The following is a 25366-nucleotide window of genomic DNA, read 5'->3' as shown; positions in this document are numbered from 1 at the left end:
CATTTTGTTGGCATCAGCTTCTAGTTCATGCTTGCAGTGTCAAATACACGGCACGTAAAAATCTAAATAAGACTAAACCTATCAAATGATACTATCTTATTGCACCAGTGGTGGCCAGTGAAGTAAGAGAACCAGCTGCTTGTGGGGTTCAGGGGATTCAGTGTACCTCCTACAGACTTAGGTTTCAGTTGGTAGAAACTGATTTCCTTGATCTTTTTTGCATCTTTGGCTATTTGGCAACATACTTTATGTGTTATCCCATGTAATATATTTATCTTATTTAGTGGTAATTCAAAAAAACAAAGGAAATAATTTAAAAATGTTTGAAAGGAAGCTTTTCCCTTTCCCCTAACATGAGTGAGAAAGAAATAAAAAATGGGGAGGCATATTTCTCACCAGATGTGAGAATGTGGTATTCCTCCATGTGGTTATGAAACAAAACTGGTAGTTTTGTGAATGTCTGTATTTGTGGTGTGTTTGTGCATAATCAGTAAATAACATTATCAAATCTACTAGATTCCCTATAAACCTTCAAAAAGTCTATAAAATTCAACCAATGAAAGTTATATTTGGATATTTTCTAAAACAGTAAAACAGACTGTAGTAGTACCTTTGACATCTTTGACTTGGTATCAGTAATAAGGAAAGACATATTGTTGATTTCATTCTGTACCACGAAGTTCTGCTCTTCTCTTTTGAAATTCTGAGAAGTTGCAAAGGAAATTTAGTTAAAATCACTTGGACAAGAAGTCCATGTTATTACAGGTTCCACAGGACTCAAAATTTTCTACAAAGGTAAGACTATTAATTTAATATAAAGGACTTACCAAGAAAGGGAACTAATATTTGTTTAATATTTGGCTAGGGGTAACAATTCTGGGAACCAGATATGGATATGTATGTTTTAAATATGGTACAACTATGGTTCATAAAATTTAAGTAACAAGGTCACACATCCATCAAGGGGTAGACCAGGTACTCAAAGGCAGATTTAGCTGGCTAAAAAGCATATACTGCTGCCTGGAATAAACACAGACTTCCCTAGAACACATACAAATATAATATAACCTTCCATTCTGTCAGATATTTTATCTATTTTGTAAAGTACCGTGACATTGTTTTATTCACTTTCATCTTAGAAACATAAAAACCCTGGCAAATCAACTGTTTGAACACTACTTATAAAGGAAACCCAAAATGAAAGCCAAAATAGAGTTTTAAAAGAGTAAAGATATAAACTGTATGCCTTCCTTTTTTGATAAGCAAAACTCCATAGTAAACACATAAATATGTTAATTATTGATGAATGATAAAATAGTTTTGTATAAAAGACAGTGAAAGCATTAATCCCCAGTTTTCATTCAGCTCATAATGACATACTAATTTTACCATTAACGATCATATGGCTGCTCATGGAGTTTATTCTTCAAACATATATGTTGATAACATATCAATGCCCATGATATTTGGAAGCACATATTCAGATCTTCCCTATTATTCTTTTAAAGTATCATTAATGTTTTTCTAAAAACTTACTGATTATGATAAATACTTTCAGTCAAAAATCCAGTATCAAATATAACTTTAAAGATGCTTCCTTGGTATTGCAGTGATAAATGAAATAGAAGAAGATTCTTAGTTCTTCGAGGAAAAAATAGGGAGTTTTGTTTCCTGAAGTGATTTATTCCTGTGTTCTTCCTATTTGCCTACTGGGCACACTAGGTAGTGTAACCTAGCAGAGGAAATAAAAGGTAAAAACAAACTAAAATCCTTCTTTGTCTTCCAGCTCAAGATGGAAGTTTCCTCTGGATTTCAAATTCTCTTTCAGAAGGACGCTGAATGATCTAATACATCCCCCTAACATGAGTTAAATACGATAAGAAATCATTTGCATTTACCTAGGGGAGCATAAAGAATTTCCTCTAACATCACGGATAATAAATATCAATGTGCGATATAAATTCACAAGTTAAAAAAGCCATTATTTCATATATTCTTTGTGTTACATATCTTCATGTATATTTTAATATAGATTTTGGGAATAAGTATTACAGACTTCAGATGTAGACAATCAACATTATTATTCTATACATTAAAAATGAAATTCTTCTTTTCAAAAAATTATACATTTTCAAAGTAATTTGATTTGTCTGACACTCTGATTAAGTAAACTGGGAAGATACCTCAGATGATAAAACTGAGGTTAAGGATTTTATTGTTACTTTCTCAGAGTCTCCCATTTACAACGAAATATGGAATTATAATTAGCATAAATTTTCAAAGCTTTTGAAATAATTGGGGCAATAATAAATGTTCTTTGACACTAACTCTGCTAGTTATTGAAATACCTGATAGAATACCATAAAATTCTTTTCATGATTACCAACTTGCTTCAGATTTTTAAGTACATAGTTCTACTTGCAACATACAAAATAGTGAAAAGTTGCAAAAGATGTATTTTAGAAATTCTATCAATGAGGTTCCTAAGCAGAAGTTTTATCTTAAAAGCCAACTGATTCTAAAGTGTGAACAAAAGTAAATTTTTATAGAAATCAAAGAGCATGACGATAACAAAAATTTAAGGGAGTAAGAAATACCTTCTTACTTGTGTCCTGTTATTGAAAACCACTAGTCCAGCTCAGCAATTGTCACACTGGGGCATAAGTACTCCTTGAATAAGCAGGGAAAGCTAAAGGATAAAAATGGCACCTTTCTCTGTAATGACAATATTACTCTAAGATTTAAGGGGAAACTTCAGAATGTTTGGGTGTGTGATCAAAAATCCCTGTGATTTTTAAAATTAAATCTTAAAACTCAAAAGAAGGCTTATAATCCTCCACAGTCCCAGGGGAACCTATCCCCTCTCCTGAACTGTTAGTGATTCCTAATAGACAGGTTTGAGAAATATTAGCAAAGGTATTTACTGAGGGGATTGAGATTGGGAAATTGGTTAAAATTTAAAAATTTTAACATAAACCAAGCGGGACACACTGTCTTCCAATATTTTCATACTTACATGGGATTTTGACCAGTAGATAAACACTTCAGCTACCATACGGAAAAGTTCCTCTGCTTCCGGGTTAGGCTCTTTCAGCCACTTTGCCCTACATCACAAAATAAATAAAATGAAATCTCAGTTACTCCTTAAAGTTAAAAAAAAAAAAAAAGTCTCCTCACAAATTAAACTTGAAATCTAGTAGCTAGAGAAGAGCATGCTGCCCACAGAGCTCATAATGTCTTCTCTGTAACATGTAATTGTAACATTAATAAAAATGTAAGGTGATGTCATCAAAATGGTGATGTAAGACATCCCCAGGAGAACTCTTCCCTTAGAAACCACTAATAAAAGGACAAATCCCACTTGGTTGAAACTCTGGAGAATGACAAAGACTGGAGAAGGACTCCACAAATGCCAAACAAAGAAAAAGTTAAAAAAAAAAAAAACACTCCCAAAGCAGGTAGATTTACATCCTGGACCCACTGTCTGAGAGTCCTCCACTCGGTCCCATGCAGTTTAAAAGTCACATAGAGGCAGCACAGTCTGGGTCCTTCCTGCTGGAGATGCAAACCACAGAGCCACTCAAAGCAGTGAGTTAGAACCCCATGCATATCCAGGCACAGGGATCAAAGTCCACCAGAGACTGAGGGCAGAAGACAAGTGGACGAGGAGGTTTGCATACAGAATGGCTCCCAGGGAATAAAAGAGAACAGGAAGAACTGCTGGCAAGAGGGGCATACACTTAGCTCAGTCCTTGAAATTTGCTAGATCACCTAAACCAAAACAAACAAACAAACAAACAAACAAAACAGACCCTTTTGGACTGAACCAATCTGGCTCCCAAGGAAGGATACCCTAGTGGGGAAGGAATCAGAGGAAGAAAAGCCTCACAGAAATATAGCAAGGGAAAGCTGAACTGCTGTAAGAAAGGACTGAGGCTAGAACAGGAATGTGTAATAAAAAGGGGGCAATGAGGGAGAGAAGTTAAACAAATCATAGGACCTGGGAAGAAAATTCTGCACAAAAACAGAACAGATGAGAATTCCTGGACAAGGCACAAAGGAAAGGAAGCTTTCCTCTGAGGTGAAACAATTTCATAAAAAACGGCAATCTTACAACTTGTACCACATATCCAGGGCAAGAATCAGGTGTAGAAGAACTGAGAAAATCTGAACAGTTAAAAATGAGCTACTCTAAAGCGCCAGTATAAATTATGCTATGCATCAAAAAAGACCCTTAACACATACCCAATCTACAATAAAAACCTGGGCAAAAGGGAGAAACTGACCTTAAGAGTTAATGCATCAAAATAATCAGATTTTATGCAGGCATCAGTACGACATGACAAGTCATACTAAGAAATAGGAAGATATGGCTTAGTCAAGGGAACAAATGAAAACGTCAAAGGAGATACGGAATTTGGAACAACTAATCAAAGTTCAAACAAATCTTCAAAATCAATCCAAGGAGAAGAAGGAAAATATGGACAGAAATAAAGGAGATGAAGGAAAATACGGATAGAAATAAACTAAGGGTGGATATAGAGCAAACAATATTGTGTTGGTCTGAAGCTGTTATGTACCCCAGAAAAGGCCATGTTCTTTTAATCCATTTCTGTGGATAGCGACCCTTTGGTTAGGTTCTTTCAATTTGATATGTGACCCAGCTCATTCATGGTGGGTCTTAATCCTTTTACTGGGATCCTTTATGAGAGGATAAAGGACAGAAAAAACTGAGCACTCACAGAGAGAAACATCCAGAGAAGTTTGTAGAGAAAAAGCCCTTGGAGGAACTGAGAGAGGAAGCTACTGAAGCCAGAAGCTGAAAGCAACAAAACCTGGGAGAGAAGGACCAGCAGACACCAGCCATGTGCCTTCCCATGTGACAGAGGAGCCCCAGATGCCAGTGGCCTTTCTTCAGAGTCCAGGTATCCTCCTGTTGATGCCTTAATTTGGACATTTTCATGGCCTTAAAATTGTAACTTGTAAGCTAATAAATCACCATTGTTAAAAGCCAGTCCATTTCTGGTATATTGCATTTAAGCAGCTTTTAGCAAACAGAAACAGATATTAAAAGACAAACAGTGAGCAAAATTAGAATGACTAAAGAGAAACATGATGGAAATTAAAGGGAAGAAAGGCACAATAATGGAGATTAAAAATAAACTACCATAGAGGAAATGGGAGGGAAAGACAGAATCTTTCCCCAAAGCAGCAAGTAGCCGGGCAGAAACTGCCCAAATCAAGTGTTTGGGGAATCAGGAGACAGGGAAGGACATTTCAAGGACCTCAGGGAGGCACAAAGAGTCTGAGAAAACATGGACAGAGACTATAATGTCTGGTGCCCATCCTCAATTTATGAGGAAAAAAGCAGTGGGCAGCTTGATCCTTGCCTGGGGAAAGGCTGTAGACTGCAGCAGCCAGGAGAGTCCTTGGCCACAAATACAGTGGGGAAAAGAGTCCCACACTAAGCAAGATTTTGGTCAGTGAAGTGAGAGCACAGAACCCCTCAATTTCAGGCCCACCTGGTCAGATGCTGCAGGGCTCCAGGAGGTAAACAGCTCCTCTGAGGATGATTGAGTCAATGAAGAGCACCACCTGCTGGGCAGGCCAGAAAATGCAGGATTTCCAGAGCCTCTCCGACCCTATCACAGGCCCATTGGAGCTGGTCTATAACCCCTGCATGGAATCCAGCCCTGTTATGACTGGGAAATACTGACAAACTGACTATAAAAAAAGTGCCCTAACACAAATGCAGGCAATAATTAAATCCTAGACCAGAGAGAGAAACTGACCTTCAGAATAGACCCATCAAAATAATCAGATGACCAGATATCAGCAAAAAATCATAAGGCATACTAAAACTCAAGAAGTTTTTGGCCCAGCCAAAAGAACAAATAAAAAAGTTGGAGGAGACACAAAATCTGGAACAACTAATCAAAGATGTACAAACAAATCTCCTGAATCAATTCAAAGAAATGAAGGAAAATGTGTATAAAGAGATCAAGGATATTAAGAAGAACTAGAAGACCATAAAGAAGAATTTGGAAGGATAGAAAAATAACAGACATTATGGAAATAAAAGACACTATAGATGGAATTAAAAATATACTGGAAACATACAACAGCATATTTGAAGAGGAAGAAGAAAGAATCAGTGAGCTAGAAAACAGATCAACGGATTTCAAACAGACAAAAGAAGAAATGGAGGAAAAAAATGGAAAAAAATTGAGCACTATCTCAGGGAATTGAGAACACAAAGTACACAAACATACACATTATAGTAGTCCCAGAAGAGAAGAGAAAGGAAAAGAGCTAGGAAGAATACTTGAAGAAATAATGGCTGAAAATTTCCCAACTCTTACAAATTGACATAAATACGCAAATCCAAGAAGCCCAACATACTCCAGACAGATTCAAATAGATACATTCCTAGACACACAGTAATCAGACTGCCAAATGCCAAAAGGAAGGAGAAAATTCTGAAAGCAGCAAGAGAAAAGCAATTCACCACACATTAGAGAAGCTAAATAAGACTAAGTGCTGATTTCTCATCAGACAACATGGAGGTGAGAAGGCAGTGGTATGATATATTTAAGACACTGAAAGAGAAAAATTGCCAGCCAACAATTCTATATCCATCAAAGCTGTCCTTCAAAACTGAGAAAGAGTTTAAAATATTCAAGGTAAACAGAAGCTGAGAGACTTTCTTACTAAGAGACTGGCCCTACTGAAGGGAGTGCTGCTGGGTGAAAAGACAAGACAGGAGAGAGAGGTTTGGAGGAGGGTACAGAAAGGAAGAGTATTAGTAATGGTAACTTACAGGATAAAATGAGAGAGAGAAAAAACAGACCTGACAAATAAAAACCAAATGATAATATAGTTTAAAAACTGCTTCTATAGTAATAACTTTGAATGTTAATGGTTTCAACTCCTAAATGAAAAGACACAGATTGGCAGAATGGATTAAAAAATATGATCCACCTCTATGCTGCTTACAAGACACTCATTTTAGACACAAAGATACAAATAGGTTGAAAGCAAAAGGATGGAAAAAGATATTCCATGCAAGGGCTAACAACAACTACAACAAAAAGTTGGGGTATCAATACTAATATCAGAGAAAATGGACTTTAAATGCAAAAATGTCATAAAAGACAAAGAAGGACACTATATATTAATAAAAGTGGCAATTCACCAGAAAGATATAACAATCATAAATACCTATGCTCCTAATCCAGGTACATGAGGCAAATGCCAGCAAAATTGAAGGGAATAATAGACGACTCTACTATATTAGTGGGAGATTTCAAAACACTACTATCTCCAATAGATAGAACATCTAAACAGAGTATCAGTAAAGAAACAGAGAACCTAAATAATATGATAAGTGAACTAGACCTAACAGATAATATACAGAACATTGCACTCCAAAACAGGAGCATATACATTCTTCTCAAGTGCTCATGGAGCATTCTCCAGGACAGACCATAAGCTGGAGCACAAACAGGTCTTAATAAATTTAAAAAGATTGAAATTATATACAGCACTTTCTCTGATCATAATGGAATGAAGCTGGAAATCAATAACAAATGGAAAGTTGGAAAATTCACAAATACATGGAGGTTAAACAACACACTTTTAAACTGTCAGTGAGTCAAAGAAGAAATTTCAAGAGAAATCAGTAAATATCTTGAGATGAATGAAAACAAAAACAAAACATATCAAAACATATGGGATGCAGCAAAGGCATTGTTGAGAGGGAAATTTATAGCAGCATGAGCCTACATCAAAAGGAAGAAAGAGCTAAAAACAAAAGACCTAAATGAACAAATGGAGAAACTAGAGAAAGAACAACAAACTAATCACAAAGCAAGCAAAAGAAACAACAAAGATTAGAGCAGAAATTAATGAACTGGAGAATAAAAAAAAACAATATAGAGAATCAACAAAACCAAAAGTTGGTTCTTTGAGAAACTCAAGAAAATCAACAAACCTTTAGCTAAACTGACAAACACAAAAAGAGAGAAGCTGCAAATAAATAAAATCAGAAACAAGAGGGGTGCATTACCATGGATCCTGAAGAAATAAAAAATATCATAAGAGGTTACTATGAACAACTGTATGCGAACAAATGAGACAACTTAGATGAAATGGATACCTTCTTAGAAACACACAAACAACCTACACTGACTTGAGAAGAAATAGAAGACCTCAACAAACCAATCACAGGTAGAGATTGAATCAGTCATCAAAAAACTACCAAGAAAGGAAAGCAAAGGACCAGACAGCTTCACAGGTGAATTTTACAAAGCAAAGAAGAATTAATACCATTACTATCCAAACTCTTTGAAAAAACTGAAGAAGAGAGAACACTACCTACCTCATTCTATGAAGTCAACATTACTCTAATATCAAAGCTGGATAAGGACACTTCAAGAAAAGAAAACTTCAGAGCAATCTCTAATGAATATAGTTGCAAAGATCCTCAACAAAATACTTGCAGATCAAATTCAACAGCATATTAAAAGAATTATATAGCATGATCAAGTGGGTTTTATCCCAGGTATGCAAGAGTGGTTCAACACAAGAAAATCAATTAATGTAATACACCACAACACAAGAAAATCAATTAATGTAATACACCACATTAACAAATCAAAAGGGAAAAACCACATAATCATCTCGATTGATGCAGAAAAGGCATTGAACAAAACTCAGCATCCTTTCATGATAAAAATATTTCAGAAAGTAGGAACTGAAAGAAACTTCTCAACATGATAAAGGGCATACTGGAAAAACCCACAGCTAACATTGTTCTCAATGGTGAAAGACAGAAAGCTTTCCCTCTAAGATCAAGAACCAGACAAGGATGCCCATTGTTATCACTGTTATTCAACATTGTACTAGAAGTTCTATCCAAAGTAATGGCACAAGAAAGAGAAGAAAAGGCATCCAAATAGGAAAGGAAGAAGTAAAACTTTAACTATTTGTTGATGACATGATCCTATATATAGAAAGATCTGAAAAATCTGCAACAAAGCTAACTGACCTAATTATGAATTCAGCAAAGTGGTGGAGTAAGGCATCAACACACAAAAATCAATTGTGTTTCTATACAACACACAAAAATCAAGAAAAAATATTCCATTTATAATAACAACTAAAAGAATCAAATAGCTAGGAATAAATTTAACCAAGTTTGTAAAGACTGACACATGGGAAACTACAAAACTTTCCTAAAAGAAATCAAAGCTCATCTAAACAAATGAAAGGACACTCCATTCTCATGGACTGGAAAACTAAACATTTTAAGATGTCAATTTGACCCAAAGTAATTTACAGATTTAATGCAATCTCAATCAAAGTTCTAACAGCCTACTTTGCAGAAATGGTAAAGCCAATCATCACATTTATTTGGCAGGGTAAGGGGCTCTGAACAGCCAAAAACTTATCTTGATAAAGAACATAGAGGACTCACATGTCCTGGCTTTGAAACATATTACAAAGCTTTAGTGGTCAAAATTGCATGGTAGTGATACAAGGGTAGATACACAGACTAATAGGATTGAATGGAGAGTTTAGAAATAAACCCTGACATTGATGGCCAAATGAATTTTGACAAGGCTGCCAAGTCCACTCCATTGGGAAAGAATAGTCTCTTCAACAAATGGTGCTGGGAAAACTGGATCTCCAAGTGCAAAAGAATGAAAAGAGATCTGTATCTCACATGATATAAAAAAATTAATTCAAAATGAATCAAAGACCTAAATATAAGAACAAGGACTATAAAACTTCTGGAAGAAAATGTAGGGAAGCATTTTCAAGATCTTGTGTCACGCCATGGTTTCTTAGATTTTACACCCAAAGCACAAGCAACAAAAGAAAAAATAGATAAATGGGACCGCATAAGAATTAAAAACTTTTTGTGCATCAAAGGATTTTATCATGAGAGAGAAAAGACAACCTACTCAATGGGAGAAAATATTTGGAAAGCACATATCCAATACTGGTTTAATATCCAGAATATATAAAGAAATCTCACAACTCAACAATAAAAAGAAAAAAAAAAAACATTTTAAAAATGGGCAAAAGGCTTGACTAGGCATTTCTCCAAAGAGGATATACAAATGGCTAAAATGCATATGAAAAGATGCTCAACATCATTAGTTATTAGGGAAATGCAAATCCAAACCACAATGAAGTACCATTTCACATCCACCATAATGGCTACTATTTCAAAAAAAGAAGCAGTAAATTACAAGGGTTGGAAAGGATACGGAGAACTAGGAACACTCATTCATTGCTAGTAGGAATTTAAAATGGTGCTGCCACAGCAAACTGTGGATTATAGCTTGGCAGTTCCTCAGAAACCTAAGTATAGAATTACCATATGTCCCAGCAATCCCACTTCTAGCTATATACCTCAAAAGAACTGAAAGCAGGGACTCGAACAAATCAATGTTCATAACAGCATTTTTCACAATTGTCCAAAGATGGAAGCAACCCAAGTGGCTATCAACAGATGAATGGTTAAACAAAATATGGTATATTAATTCAAGAGAACATTATTCAGCAGTCAAAAAGAATGAGGTTTTGATACATGTGATGACATGGATGAACCTTGAAGACATCATGTTGAGTAAAATAAGCCAGACACAAAAGGACAAATATTTTTTGACCCCACTGATATGAAATAACTAGAATATGCAAACTCATAGAGTCAGAATGTAGAATATAGGTTACCAGGGGCTGGGCTGGGGGTAAGCAATGGGGAGTTAATTCTTAAATTGCACAGAGAGGCTCTATTTACATTGCTCGTAAACTTCTGGTAATGAATGGTGGTGATGGTAGCACAACATTGTGAAAGTAATTAACAGCAATGAATTATATATGTGAATGTGGTTAATAGTGGAAATTTTAGGTTGTATAAATGTTACTAGAATAAAAGTTAATTAAAAAAACAAAAAAATTTAAAACACAACTATCAAACTGTGAACATTTATATGAAGACAGCAGACTGCTTCAGAATGAGATTTCTGATTTTAATTTTAAAATGCTCTGTGACAATTAACTTCTCTATAAACATTTAATTATGATATATCATGAACAAGCTCATCACCAAGTATTTAGGTGATGAGTCAATTCCATAGAGACATATGATCAAGAAACTTTATGCCCGAATTAGAAAAACTAATCACTTTTGAGCATCATACCTGTTATAGTCCACAAATCTAATCAAGAGAGGGTAGAAGGCATAGAGATCTCTGGCCAACGTGGTAAATTCATCTAGAATGAGAAGTTCGGCTTCGGACATATCACCCCTGGCCTCAGCTTTCAGATGGTCTTCCTCAGACACTACCATTGCTGCCTTTTTCTTGAGTTTCTCCATTAACGGCAAGAAATGAGTTTTCAAGAGCTGAGGTTTCACTTTATTTATGATAGGCTGGGAGAACACTGTTTGAAGACAGACATTAATATTCTGTTCTGCACACACATTCCTTGAAAATGAGGGTAGATTATAATTGCCACTGTAGTACAATTAAAGCCCCTCTCTCCTCTAGAGCCTGGCTTCCTTAAGGCTAGAGCCATGCCTCAGTCATTTTTGTATCTCCAAAACCTAATTGCATAGTTACTGTTCAAAATTGACACAGAATTGAATTCAATGTGCTTCCTTTGTTTTTATAAAAGGGTTGGCAGCTATTTTAGAAAAGAAAAGAAAAAAATCATTTTAACTCACATTGGAAATCAATTATTTTCACACAAAGAAGTAAAGTTCCCCATGAAAAAGGTTCCGCAAACGCTTCATTTAGGAGAAGAGATAAACGCACCACTGAATAATTATATAAGTAACTACATACTGGTGGAGAATATTAATCTCACTTTATCCCCAACCTTGGCTGAATAGGAGAGTCAGATTACATATAATACTGCTATTTTATTTAATAAAAGTTGTGGTTGTGGATAGTAGGTCTAAACCTGAATTGGTCAGTTTTAAAAGGAATTTTTCCCCTAAAAATAACATATATCCATTAGGTAAACATATGAAATGAAAAAATTAAAATCAATCATAATCACCCCACTCAATTAATAAAAACAATCTGGTGAATTCTTTGCAGTTTTTTCAATAGATTATTTTAAAAACCTATATATTATACATATTTCATTCTGTTTTCAGTTTATAAAACTCTCATTTTCATCCTCAATACTATGAGAATTTTCCAAGTCATGAAATATTTGTGAAACCTTAATGTTTAAAGACAGCATTAATTTTGTTATATGGATGTATATAACCAGTTCAATTCTCTAGTTTTTGGGCATTTAGATTGCCTCCAATTTTTTAAAATAAATAATACAGTGATACATAAACTTGAATGTAAATATTTGACTGCATCTTTTTATTTTTCCCTACCCTGTTATGCCTCCCCCACCACACCATAGGACAGACTGCTAAAAGTGAGTTGCAAAACATGCAGTTTTATTTTTATCTCTGTCTACAGAATCATCTGTTTTTACTGCTTTGTTTACTGATTACTCTTACAGACATTGTCAAATTCAGAAATGTTTCCTTACTTAAAAGCAGCAACCATACGGAATATTATCTAACATCCTGATTATACCTACATTCCCAAGAAATAGCACGGCATAAGACAAATTAATATTTTTTTAACACAAAAGAAAATACTGATGATGATAAGAAAATTCTTGTCTCCCAAATTTCAAACGTTTTTTGGAAAAATATTTAAATGACATATTCATTTCTTTTGAATTCTTACCTGCTAACCTCTTCATCCAGGCTCCTTCATCAATTCCCAAGTTATTATATATAATTTTCAATATATTTCCCAGAAGTGTGTTCATGTGTTCTGAGTTCAGAGCTGTACAGCACATTTCAGCCCTTTCTGGATTGTTTTCAGGTCCATATTCCCACCAACGAGACATGTAGCTACAAAGCATGGGCAATATAACTTCCATTACATGTGGCATTTGTGTATAGCGAATGCCAGACTCAGCTAATTCCACAATTTCTTCCATGAGTTTCTCCAAAGACGGAATATTTGGACAGACACCTTCCACATTAGCTGGCAAACTGAGAGCTGGAAAAACACATAAAAATGGATTGCAATGAATAAGAGAATTGAAATGACATGCCAGATTTCCACTGTTTTGTAACAGATGAGGCAACAATTTCATTTTGGGTGTCAAAACTCAGCAAGACCTGGCATGCCTTTATTTGGCTCGTTATCCTGTTTTCATGGCAACTATTTCAGACCTTCATTCCTTTCCTCAAGTTCCCACCCCACCACTCACCACTCCCTTAAAATCCAGGGATGTGGATGACCATTCCTCTGACTTCACAGCAAGGGAGATATCAGTGCTACTTTCTTCAACTTCCTGCTTTCATGTTTACAAACTTTTATGTTTGACTCCACTTTCACATCCATTTTCCATGTTTAGAGGAAGGAGTTTCGAGGTCCCTATTCACAATTCCACCTGCGTTCCTGACACCATGACCTTCCCCATATCAGGGGCCTTGTTCTGATCTGTATTTTCAGCTTCTTCTCTAACATTTACCACCCCCACTCCCAACCCCGCCCCCAGCAGCCTATGCATATGCTCAAATCTCTCCTAGATTGTTTTGCTTTCCAGACACTCTATAATCCACAATAATGAAGTCTGCTTTCCACCACTCGCTAAATTTTCTCTTTTACAATCCTTACCTTACCTGACTGCTCACTGACATTTCCTATCACTGACCAAATTCCCTTTTCCTAAAACACCCCTCTTCCTTAACTTCAGTGAATCCAGGATTTCTTGGTTCTCTTCTGAATTTTTTCAGCCTCCTTTTCTCCTTGCTGGACTTTTAAGTGTAGGTTTTCTCCAGAGATTGTTCTTTAACTCTTTTTTGGCTTAAATGTTCGTTCGTGAAAGCAACTCACATTCCTATGGATTTTTGCTATAAGCTAATAACACAAAGCTGTATTTCTTAACCATTATTTTCTAATACTGGATGTCTCAACAGCATCTAAAATACAACAGATCTAAATTTAAACTGTTACCTTTTCTCCTTAACCTGCCTCCTGAGCATGCATTAACTTGGTAAAGACAACATTATACACTCAGTCATCCAAGCTAGAAACCTGGGAGAAGTTCTAGGCTGCAACGATGCTCCCCTTCTTCCATGCAGGATGATTCTTTCTGGAAATCTCTCATGACCACTTCACTACATACTCGAGCCAAGGGGCCCTCATTCAATCACATCTCCTAATACTATGACAACAATTTGCTAGTTGGTGACTTACACCCAATTCATCTTCCTAATTGCTGTCACGATGCTTTTTCTAAAATGAAAATTTACTCTTTACTCCCCTTTTTAAAGCCAGTAATAGGCTCCCTACCAAGGGGGTGAGTACCCATTCCTTATCTGACACACAAAGCTTACCTTGCCTCTGGCTTTCGTTCTTTCCTCATCTTTCACCCTTTTCTGTCCTGAAAGCTATCTCCAGCCAGGACAAAATGCTTGAATTGTTCCTAATGTTCCAGAGTTTTAGACTTCCAAATTTCAAAACTCATCTTGAACTGTGAAGCATTTCCAGGTACCCCAGCAAAAACTGCTTTTTTGGGGTCCCTGTGAAGCATTTCCAGATACCCCAGCTAAAATTGCTTTTTTGTGTCCCCTATATACTTTATCCTATATTTTATTAAATTTAAAGACTGATTTCTCTCCCTGAGGAAAAGAATCCAGTCTTATTGATCTCTGTATCATATGTCCTCCATCTACAACTGTGTACCACATGAACAGATATTTGTTGAAGGATTGACTAAAAAAATAATGAAAATGAATAGAGCAATTTAATTCCTTTATTTTGTTATGCAAATAATGAGTAATAGAAACATAAGCGGATGAATTATCTTTATCGGTAATGAAATAAATCTGCTTCATTCTTGAATCAAAACATCTTTATAAGACAGCTCTTTACACATTTACAAAGATGATTAAAAATTCAAACTCAAACACTAACTTGTGGAAATTATGAAGAATATATTAGATCACATTTAACTTCATTTTTGTGTGAAACAGTATTATAAAATCGGCAACTTAAGTAATGGTCATTCAAGATTCTAAAAGATTCTCTATTTGATAAAGTTCATTATAAAATTATTGTAACCATTAGCCCCCATAAAGAGATGATTTACAATAATTTTCCACTGGGACACTGAAAAACATGTGCCTATCTGCTCAGCAAATAATCAGATTTTTCCAAATGGAAAGCAACATAATATATGCATCTATACAGACACCTAGTATACTTATAGACACAAAATCTTAGGAATACACATGCTAGAGCCAAGTACAAATTAAAGTTGTTGATTAATTGTATATCAGATTAATTTTTTATTTTCTAAATGATTAAAATTGGATCAATAGTTAGAAATATCTGGTGAACAAAGAAAAATGAAGGGAATAAATCGATAAATGCAATTATTAAAAATGTCACACACCTTGCTGACCAGTTGGAGGAGAAAACTGAATCAGAAATCAGACTCATCTATTTTTTCCTGCATTCCCTGACTGTTTTACCTTATTCTTGCAAGTGTTAATTTGTCTGTAGCTCATTAACTCAGAAGAAATTAAACTAAGTTTCTTTCAGAATCACAAGGGGAAGAGTATACGGCATTTCACAAAAATATGACCAAATAATAAAACCTAAGAATAAATACCATTGGAGAGAGTAACATGAAATGTCCTATTAAAAATTCATGCAGAAAAATAAAATAAATGTTATTAAGTTTTGGCTTCATATCTCAAAAACTGCACAAGTGTTTGCATTACCTGCTCTTTCCCTTGAAGACTTAGTATTGTAGATGGAGTAAATATTATGTTTGTCAAGATGAGTTTCCAAAAATGCTACAGGAAATGCACCGGCGAAGGCAGCCAGACATTCTCCTAATGCAGAACGCTGCCTGTAAGTGGGAAATGCATATTTATTTATGTTTTCCAAGTGAACATCTGAAGAAGTTAAATTAAAATTGGCAACTTTAACCTAAAAGAGGGGCAATAATATTTCTACTAATAAAATTAATCCCCAAATCCAATTTCTATATTGAAAACATCATATGCTTTCAATAGCAAAATCTTCACCATTTAAAGAAAGCTAAATATCTTTTATCCAACAAGAAAGAAGTTTAAAACAGAGTTAACTGTTTTAACAAAATTGCACATTTTTTCTTTTCTTCATTTTTTTTCTTCTTCTTCATTCTTTTTAAAGCAGAATGACCTGAGGAAGAATTATCACTATTTAAATAAGCTGACTAAGAAAGATAAAATGAAGCACTAATATACTTTCTGCAAATTTGCCATATATGTGTAACTTCAGGGTAGCTACAAAATGTTATGACATACTAAATGCTAAAAACTATCGGTACTATTAAAAAGTAAATTGTCATTTTCAAGGGAAGGAAGGTGTTTAAGGAATCAAACTAGAATCAGTTGATAAGGAAAAGGATATGGCCTAAGACTCTCCCTGCCTCTGATATAAGTGCCCAAGGTTTTGTGTGAACCTTAAGTATTGACTAGATATAGAATAATGTGGGGATCTGTGATGGTTAATTTCATGTGTCAACTTGGCTAGGTTATGGTGGCCAGTGTTTGGTCAAGCAAGCACTGGCCTGGTTGTTACTATGGAGGTATTTCATAGAAGGATTTGCATCTAGAGTCAGTTGATTGCATCTGCCACTAATTGTATCTACAGTCAACAAAGGTGATTGCCCTCAGCAATGAGGGGAATCTCTTCATCCAATCACATGGAAGTCTAAAAGCAGGAACTGAGGATTTTAGAAGGCAGAAAGAAGGATTTCTGCCTTTGTTTAGTCAACCTGCTTCTCCTAGGGAATACATCTTCCCCTTCATTGGAGTTTCCAGCTTGCAGCCTGTCCTACAGAATTTGGACTGCCAATACCCACAGTCACGTGAGCCAATTCCCACAACATTTTAAAGTATATCTGTTTTCTTCCAACCTATCATTTCTGTTTCTCTGGAGAACTCTAATTCAGATTTATTTCAGCATATTATGACTGCTTAAAAGTTTTCATATTAACATTTCGTTTTAAATGTAATATAGTTGAGTTGATGAAGAAAAGATTAAACAAGTTTCCTAAGAGGCAATTTTAAATACCTTAAAGGAAAAAAAAAAAAAGATACTTTAAATTAACAATGTCTGATTATCTAATATTTTAATTAAAAGAATAACTGATATCTAGTCAGGTAGGGAAAAAAACAAATCCTTCATAGAATGACACTGCATAAAACAGTGTTGTATGCAAACATTTAATAACATTTTATTATTAAAAATAATTTAGGACTTCAAGCAACTTGAGAAATTACAAAGAGCACAGACTTCCATTCAGACAGAATTGGGTCCCAATCCTAGTACCGACACTTATGTGACTGTAAGAAAATTACTGACACTTTCTAAACTTTATGTTCCTTACCCAAAAATAGGGATGTAGAATTGCAAAGTTTTTGGCACAAACTATGGGTTCAATAAATGTTTTAAAATTGTAAGAAATACTTTACTTAAGAATTTAATAGCCTAAAACATTTTATACCAAAATAGGGAATGTGTTTCCTTCTATCTAATTGATCTAGGCCTTTAATCTGGAAATAGCAATTTTCCTCTTAGATGACTTATAATGAAATATCTATACTTTTTCATTAGTACAGTGTGAACTTTTGCATTTTTCTAAATATCTTTTATTCATTTTCAAAATTTTGTATTTTATATTCTCCTAAAATCACTTTATAACGGAAAATTACTTGCAAAAAAAGAAAACAAAGAAACAAAAAAAACTGAACATGCTTTTTTTTTTAAAAATCCAACAAAATGATCCCAGATTTCATCAAGAAGAAAAAATAGGCAAGGATAGAAACAACTATAACAGCAGTAACTATAATGAGAAGACATGAGAGGGTTTGGATTAACAGATGTTAACATATATTACAAAATATTAATACTTTAGGCAATATGGTACTGACCTAATCATTTAAAAAAATCGGATAAAAGAAAAGATAGAAATTCTAGAAACATCTGGTAAATATATTAATTTATTATATGACAAAGGTTTTATAATAATTTAGTGGATAAAAGAAATACTTAATAAATGATTATTTTAAAAGTTGTTGCTGATTAGAAAAAAATGAGTTTGAATTTTACATCACACCAAAGAGAAAAAGAAAATTCAGATGCATTTCTAGAAAATTCCCACCTGACTTCCAGAGAAGGTCATTTCATACTTTCTCTACTTTCTTCAAACTTTCCACATCCCCTTTCTCAACCATCAACTTGGGAAGGACTCACTTCATACTTCACTGAGAAAATAGAAGCTATCAGACACAAACCTATCTATAACTGATTTATCTTCTACCTGTTGTTCTTGCATGAGGAATGTCTTGAGTTTTAAAAGTCACTTTCTAAAACATACATTGTTGGCTGCCTTAAGTATGTCACTTGTGTTATTCTCTATATTATTTGTTTATTTGGGAGACAAATCATAACCTGCCACTATTTTATTTTTCAGTTTACCTGTTTTGCTTTTTGTTCTGCTTCCCCTACCAGATATAAGCTCTGTGAGGGCAGGAATCTACCTTGTTCCCCAGCACCTGACATTTAACAAATATTTATTGAATGAACAAAAGCATTAAAAAGTTAAATCTAAAGAACTGAAAGCATGAAAAGCCTTGGAGAAAAAAAACTGGATTTTTATCTGTTTAAAGTGTAGAGAAAACGTTTTGAAATCAAAGAACTCAGGAGGAAAAAACACACATGAAATAACTGACAGATTTGATCACATAAAAATTCAAAATCCTCATGTCATAAAAAATTATATATAAATAGCATACAGACTTAAAAACTGAAGAAGTAACAGGCAAGAGGTTAACAGTTTTAATAAATAAAACAATTGTAAGTTAGTAAGACATCAGTAGAAAAATGGACGAAGGACAAGAAGCAGCAATTTAAAAAAAGAAGATATACAAATAGCAAAGTAAATACACAAAATTAGCAGAGTATCTGGTTATTAAGGAAATAAATCTAAATTAAAATTAGATCCTTTTTTAGTTATTACATTTGCAAACAGTAAAATGAATGATAATCAGAAATAAGGAAAAATGTGAGGAAATGAGGATTCTTCTCTTAAAATTTGAGAGTATAAACTGAATTAATTTTCTGGAAAAATAATTAGAAATGTATATCATAATCCTTTAATTTATATACCATAAATGTATATCATCAGCCTTTAATTTATATACCATTTAACCTAGAATTCCAAATTTTCAGAATATAGCTAAGAATAAGCACACACAGAAATTCATTAACAAAGTTTCAGCATTATTTAAGAGAAAAATGAGAAAATAACCTACATGTCCAAAAATAAAGTAACATTTGAATAAATTATAATACTTTCCTTAAGATAAAACATTCTGTAGCCACAAAAATCACATAAAATATGGTTAAGTTAAAAAGCAGAGAAAAATGTAAAAATACTCAGAATGAACCCGATAATCTTCCACTGACCTACTTTCCTATCACTATGTTAGTGCCAGACCATATCAATTATTGAAGCTTTATAGGTTTTAATATCTGGTAGGCTAAATGAGTAACCTTTCATTACTCCTTTTTTTCCCCTTCGGAATTTTGTTGGCTGGTCGCATGGGTTTATTCTTTCAAACGAAATTTTGAATTATTTTGTCAAGTTCTAAAAAAGCAAATTTCTATTTGAATTGTATTGTAAGTGATTATGGATTAATTTGGGAAGAATTTAGACTTATTCAATATTAAATCTTTCTTTCAGAATGTCCTTTTTATTTAGTCTTTTTTTAAAAAATGTCCTCCTTTTCTCTCTGTTTCAAAGAAACTTCATACTGAAGTTGCAAGTGATCTCTTATTTTAAATTCAATGGTAACACCTTAGCTTTCTTGGCCAATCCACATCATTGACACTGTTAATCACTCCCTTTTTGAAACATGAGAACATGAAAAACAAAACTGACTTTAATAACAATTATCTATATTCATGTTTACATGTTATTTCTGATATATAATGAAAGAAACTGTGCTAGCAGTTTCTTTCTTGAGTCATAAATAATCCAAGATTAATGTTTATATCAAATATGGTACACACTTTTACTGCTTTTGTTTTTTCTGCATAACTCCACTGTCCTTTATTATATCAAATCTTTTCTTTTTTAGTGCAAAGATTAACTACTCCAGAGAAATTCAATAAGTCAATCTGTTTTAGTTTAAAACTTAAGGAAAAAGTTACTAAATAAAAACTATTGATATAAATATTTATTAGACTTGAAAGAGCTATTAATAAGAATTTATATTTTTAAAATCTTACCTCTCCACATAAATACTCTTGCTGGTTCCCAAAGCATATAAGCTAGTGAGGATTCTATAACAAGAAACCTGTACATCTTCCACTAAGGAAAAAGAGAATCTTACTTGAAAAAAAAAACACTTCTTATTTACAAATTGTCTTGAGAAAGTTTAGGGTTAGAACAACATTCCATTAAAGTATACTAATATTTTAACATTTAAGAACAAAATAAGAACAAACTGATATATAAAATGAAATATAAAACCTTTTTCTCAAACAAAATTCTTTTCTTTTTCTTAAGGAGCTGAAAACAATCTAAATAATGTGCTGTGTTTATTCATAACATTCTCAGAAACAATTTCTTTATAATTTTTCTCAAGGTATGAAAATAAAGGAGTTCTCCAAGCATAAAATTAAGCACAAGAATATCTGGGGGGAAAGTTAGTTTTTGACTCAAAAGGTATATAAAGATGGTAATTTTTACTTTAACTCTCAAATGAATGCTAATGAGAACAATGGAGGATGTAGCCTGTTAGTTTATTTCTCACATAACCTGACATTCAAGTCATAGTATTCTAACTAAAGTAATTTGAAGCTAGAAAATCAAATAAAACCCTATAAATAATCTATTATCTAAGAGACATATTTTAAAAGTTGATGAAATATAAGCATCTTGAATTTTGAATTTCAATTCTGCTATCATTTGCTGGAAGATACACTGAAATGGATGAAAAAATAATGCTTACCCTCCAGACCTTTTTCCATCTATATACTGCTCTGTGAGCAATGCACTTACTGGTTAAATTAAAGGTATCGCAAGTAATAGCTATTGGCATCCTCTGAATAATGCAGTGGTTTTTAAGCAGAGCTGCCCCTTAGCTGGGGAGCCTGAAATCTGAGAACCTAATTCAGCGGGTCTGCAGTGAGACCCAGGAACCTGGTCAGCAAAGGCTCATATTTTTTCATGTTCAAATCAGGAGTAGAGCAGGAAGTTAGGACAGTTCATGTGTTATTTTTTTTCAATGTAACTTAGCTTTGGATATTTTGTGAATCTTTTTAATAATTATAGAATTCCAGCCAAAAACAGTCAATCAAATCACATGAAAAATAGACTGAAACCTATATGTGTAAGATATCTGAGCCATTCTAGTAGGCCAGTGATTTCAACATAGACTTTGCCTCAATATTCTTCATAGTGGCTTAATAGTATCGTTGAGTGGAAAAATTTGCATTGACTCAGAAATAGTCAACATTTAACATTGCATGTAATATGGTCAATCTACATTAAAATTCATATGAAAAGGGATAACATAGAAATAGTAAAATTTGGAACTTGTACTTCAACAATATGAAAGATATTTTCTATAACCAGTAACTTTCTGGTCCTTTCTGTGAGTCCATATGATTCAGTGATCTATCTTTTATATTATCTAGATAATCAATAAGAATAGCTTCTATAACTCAAATGTCAACCTATAATGTTTTGCAAAAAGCATTTTAATGTATAAGCAGTGTTTAATTAACCAGGATGTAGCTTTTATAATTTCTGATTGTATTACATAGATAATGAAATGTTAACAGATTTACATACATATTAGATCTTCTCCAAATTGATGTTGGCCAATATGTTCAAACAATGATGACAGCATTGGCAACAAGGCCACGGTGGTATAATTGATAATCTGAGTAACACCTTTGGGTTGGTTTCGAGTGTGGGTGAACTGGCCCTGCTTAAGATTTTCCATCGTCTTCTCCAGATCCTCTGCTGCATTGTCCAGAAATGCCCTGAGTGCACTTTTAACACTCTCCAGGCCAGTCTTCATCACAGTCCTAGGAAGTAAATGGGGTAGAAGTTAAACCTTCCTACAGGAGCAAATGAGATGCCAATCAAATATGCTTCTACTTTATGTTCATTTCTGAATTACGGCATTCTACTTAGTCAACTCAAGTTTTAAAATCAATTTTAATGTACTTGTTTTCAATATACTTGAAGTTATAGCAATATGGCTCTATAAATGTACAGTATTTTCCAAATGCCTTTGTAATCAACTTAAGACCCTGGAGCAATAGGTCAGTACTAATGATTCATAATTTCTATCAGTTGACTCAAAAACACAACTTCTGAGCCAATTAATCCCAAATCCAACTGTGCCAGTTTGAAACTGTTTTGTACCCCCAGGAAAGACTATGTTCTTTTAATCCACTCTTGTGGGTGCAGATTATTGTGGGTGGGACCTTTGGATTAGGTTGTTTCCATGGAGATGTGACCCACCCAATCATGAGCAGGACTTTTTGATAAGATTATTTCCATGGAGATGTGATCCTGCCCATTCAAGGTAGGTCTTCATTAGTTTACTCACATTCTCTGTGAGAGGATAAAAGGCAGAGAAATTCTGAAGAGGGCTCAGAGCTGACACAGACCCAGATGTTTAGGGATGCTAAGTTAAGAGATGAAGCCAGAATATGCCCCAGAGAAGCTAAGCGAAAACCCACGGACGCTTCAGGAGAAAGCCCCTGGAATCAGAAGCTGAAAGCAATGCAGCCCGGGAGCAAAGGACCAGCAGACACCAGCCACATGCCTTCCCAGCTGACAGAGGCGTTGCGGACGCCATTACACTTTTCCTCAGAGAAGGTGTCTACCTCTTGATGCCTTAACTGGGACATTTTCATGGCCTTAGAACTGTAAATTTGTGAATAAACCCCTATTGTAAAAGCCAAGTCATTTCTGGTATTTTGCATTCCGAGGCTTGAGCAAACTGGAAAACGAACCAAATCAGAATGTTTCTTGAGGCAATGGGCATGAAAGAAACATGAAAGAAACATTTTCTATCAGCTAAATCAAGTCACCAAACCATACAGAAAATTTGGGGCTTTAAGGGATAGCAATCAAATTTTATTTATCTAAATAAGACTCTGACAGCTGGACTTTGGAAAGAAGTAATACGCTAATGACAGTATTTCTAGTCAGAAATGAAGGTATATAATGGCATCTTCCTTCATTTACTACAGAAAACACCTCATATAAAATGTTAAAAAAGAAAAATCGATAATTAAAGAGTCTCTGTACTAGACATTTGGGAACTTTTATTTATATTTATATTTATCCTGGATATATTATTCATTTAATATACGGCTTAAAGGCTGAATCAATCATGCTAAATAAACTCATTTTGTATTTAGTCAACATATTAGATTTATGTTGACAGTGTGGCAGAGTGGAATGTGTACAGAATTGGAAATTAGTCTAGTTCTGTACTTACTATGCAATCTTAAGCTTCACTTCACTCATCTGTAAAATTAGAATACAACTTTCATGTTTCCGGTAAGGGTAAATGTTATTACAAATGTGAAGCATCAGTGCTGCACCTGAAAGCTAAAAAGTCCTTTCGAGTTGTTAGTTAACCATTTCCCATTCAATCTTCAGTTATATATTTTTATGACTGAATAATAATCTAGTGTCTTTATACACCACAATTTGTTTATCCATTCATCCATTGATAGACATTTGCACTGCTTCTTTCTAGCTGCTAAAGAAATTACTTGAAATTTAAATAACCATATCTTATAAAAATATAATAATATAATAAATGGTTATTTATTCAGTAATTGTGGTGGCTTGAACTGGATGCAACCCAGAAAAACATATCCTTAAACCTAATCCATTCCTGTGGGAGTGAATCCATTATAAGTAGGACTTTTTTGATGAGGTGACTTCAGTTAAGGAATCCTATTACTGGAGTCCTTTACAAGCAGAATGAAATTCAAATAGGAAAGAGAAAGCCACAGGAAGCAAGAAGCCAAATATCAATGGAACCCAAAAGAGAAGGGAAAAACCCAGACATACTGCCATATGCCTTGCCATATGACAAGCTAAGGACCAAGGATCCCCAGCAGCCAGTCCCAGAATGCCCCAGTCTTCGGGAAGAAAGCATTGCTTTGATGACGCCTTAATCTGGACTCTTTCCCAGCCTCAAACCGTAAGTGAATAAATTCCCATTGTTTAAGCTGGCCCATTTCATGGTATTTGCTTGTGCAGCCCAGAAAACTAAATCGGCAATTTACAAACTTTTTGTTTTCATCTACTCTAGTCTTAATTACAATTCCAAAGAATACAATCAGGGTATTAGGTTCTTCTTTACATTTTTATGTATCAATACTATATATACATCAAATTAGATAAAAATATATCCATTTTACCTTGCATCCAAAGTCTGACCCAAAATATGAAGACAGTTAACAATTGATGTTGCATCATTTCCTAAAGAGGAAACAAAATGCTGCATAAATTATGCTGAGAATTTCTCAATGTTCTTTTTATTAATACTTGTGTTAAAAATTAGTCAATGACACAACTTCATACTGAGAATTCAATGTAAAAGATTTTAATAATTGGGTTTAAAATCATGCAGTTTTTCTGCTTAAAAGTGATTACGCAGCTGTAAGTAGGAAAGCAATAAAGCATGTCACATCGAATAGCTGACATACTCGAGAAGAAGCATTAAAAAGCACTGCATCACACTAAAAGGGTTTTAACTGAATTCTTCAAATATATTCCATTCCCCATATTATTCTATCTTACTTTTAAATCATATTGTATGCAAACTTTTTTAATCAGCTTATATTCTTTAAGAAACAAGGTCGGCTAAAAATCTAATAAATTTAATTCTATTTTAATTATTCCAAGTGACTCTGCTTTCTTACTGCACTGCACTAAGATGAATTAATTTGCCTGGATGTTATTGTTCTTTGACTAAAAAGAAGCACCAAACTATCATGCAGAAAAGCATTAGAGAATGAAGAAGCTAATATTATTAAGAAATATTCAAAACAAAGCTAATACTTTTTGAAAGTAAGATGAAATTCACTCATTTGACTGGCACATTTTATCAGGTGCTATAAAAATAGGTATGATACAAACACATATATTCTTTTTTTTTTTGACAGGGATGCAGAAAAGCAAATAAATACAGTGATGAATCCAATGCAACGTG

At 34.0% G+C, this 25366-nt stretch overlaps 1 protein-coding gene across 5 annotated transcripts in view; it reads right to left on the bottom strand.

Moving 5' to 3' along the window:
* RYR2 (ryanodine receptor 2) overlaps positions 1 to 25366 on the bottom strand; it is a 769122-nt gene that overhangs the window by 127304 nt on the left and 616452 nt on the right. For all 5 annotated transcript variants that reach the window (XM_037821856.1, XM_037821863.1, XM_037821872.1 and 2 more), the window contains exons 63-70: positions 24573 to 24633; positions 21967 to 22205; positions 20397 to 20478; positions 15833 to 15963; positions 12774 to 13094; positions 11214 to 11454; positions 3017 to 3104; positions 611 to 703 (exon numbers count right to left, since the gene is read on the bottom strand). In XM_037821856.1, the coding sequence (XP_037677784.1) occupies positions 611 to 703; positions 3017 to 3104; positions 11214 to 11454; positions 12774 to 13094; positions 15833 to 15963; positions 20397 to 20478; positions 21967 to 22205; positions 24573 to 24633 (1256 nt within the window). The remainder of the gene's footprint in view (positions 1 to 610; positions 704 to 3016; positions 3105 to 11213; positions 11455 to 12773; positions 13095 to 15832; positions 15964 to 20396; positions 20479 to 21966; positions 22206 to 24572; positions 24634 to 25366) is intronic.

Source organism: Choloepus didactylus, chromosome 2 (genome assembly GCF_015220235.1).
Source record: "Choloepus didactylus isolate mChoDid1 chromosome 2, mChoDid1.pri, whole genome shotgun sequence".
NCBI classification, from domain to species: domain Eukaryota; kingdom Metazoa; phylum Chordata; class Mammalia; order Pilosa; family Megalonychidae; genus Choloepus; species Choloepus didactylus.
The sequence above is the reverse complement of the archived record's forward strand: the minus strand, read 5'-3'. Positions and strand labels throughout refer to the sequence as shown.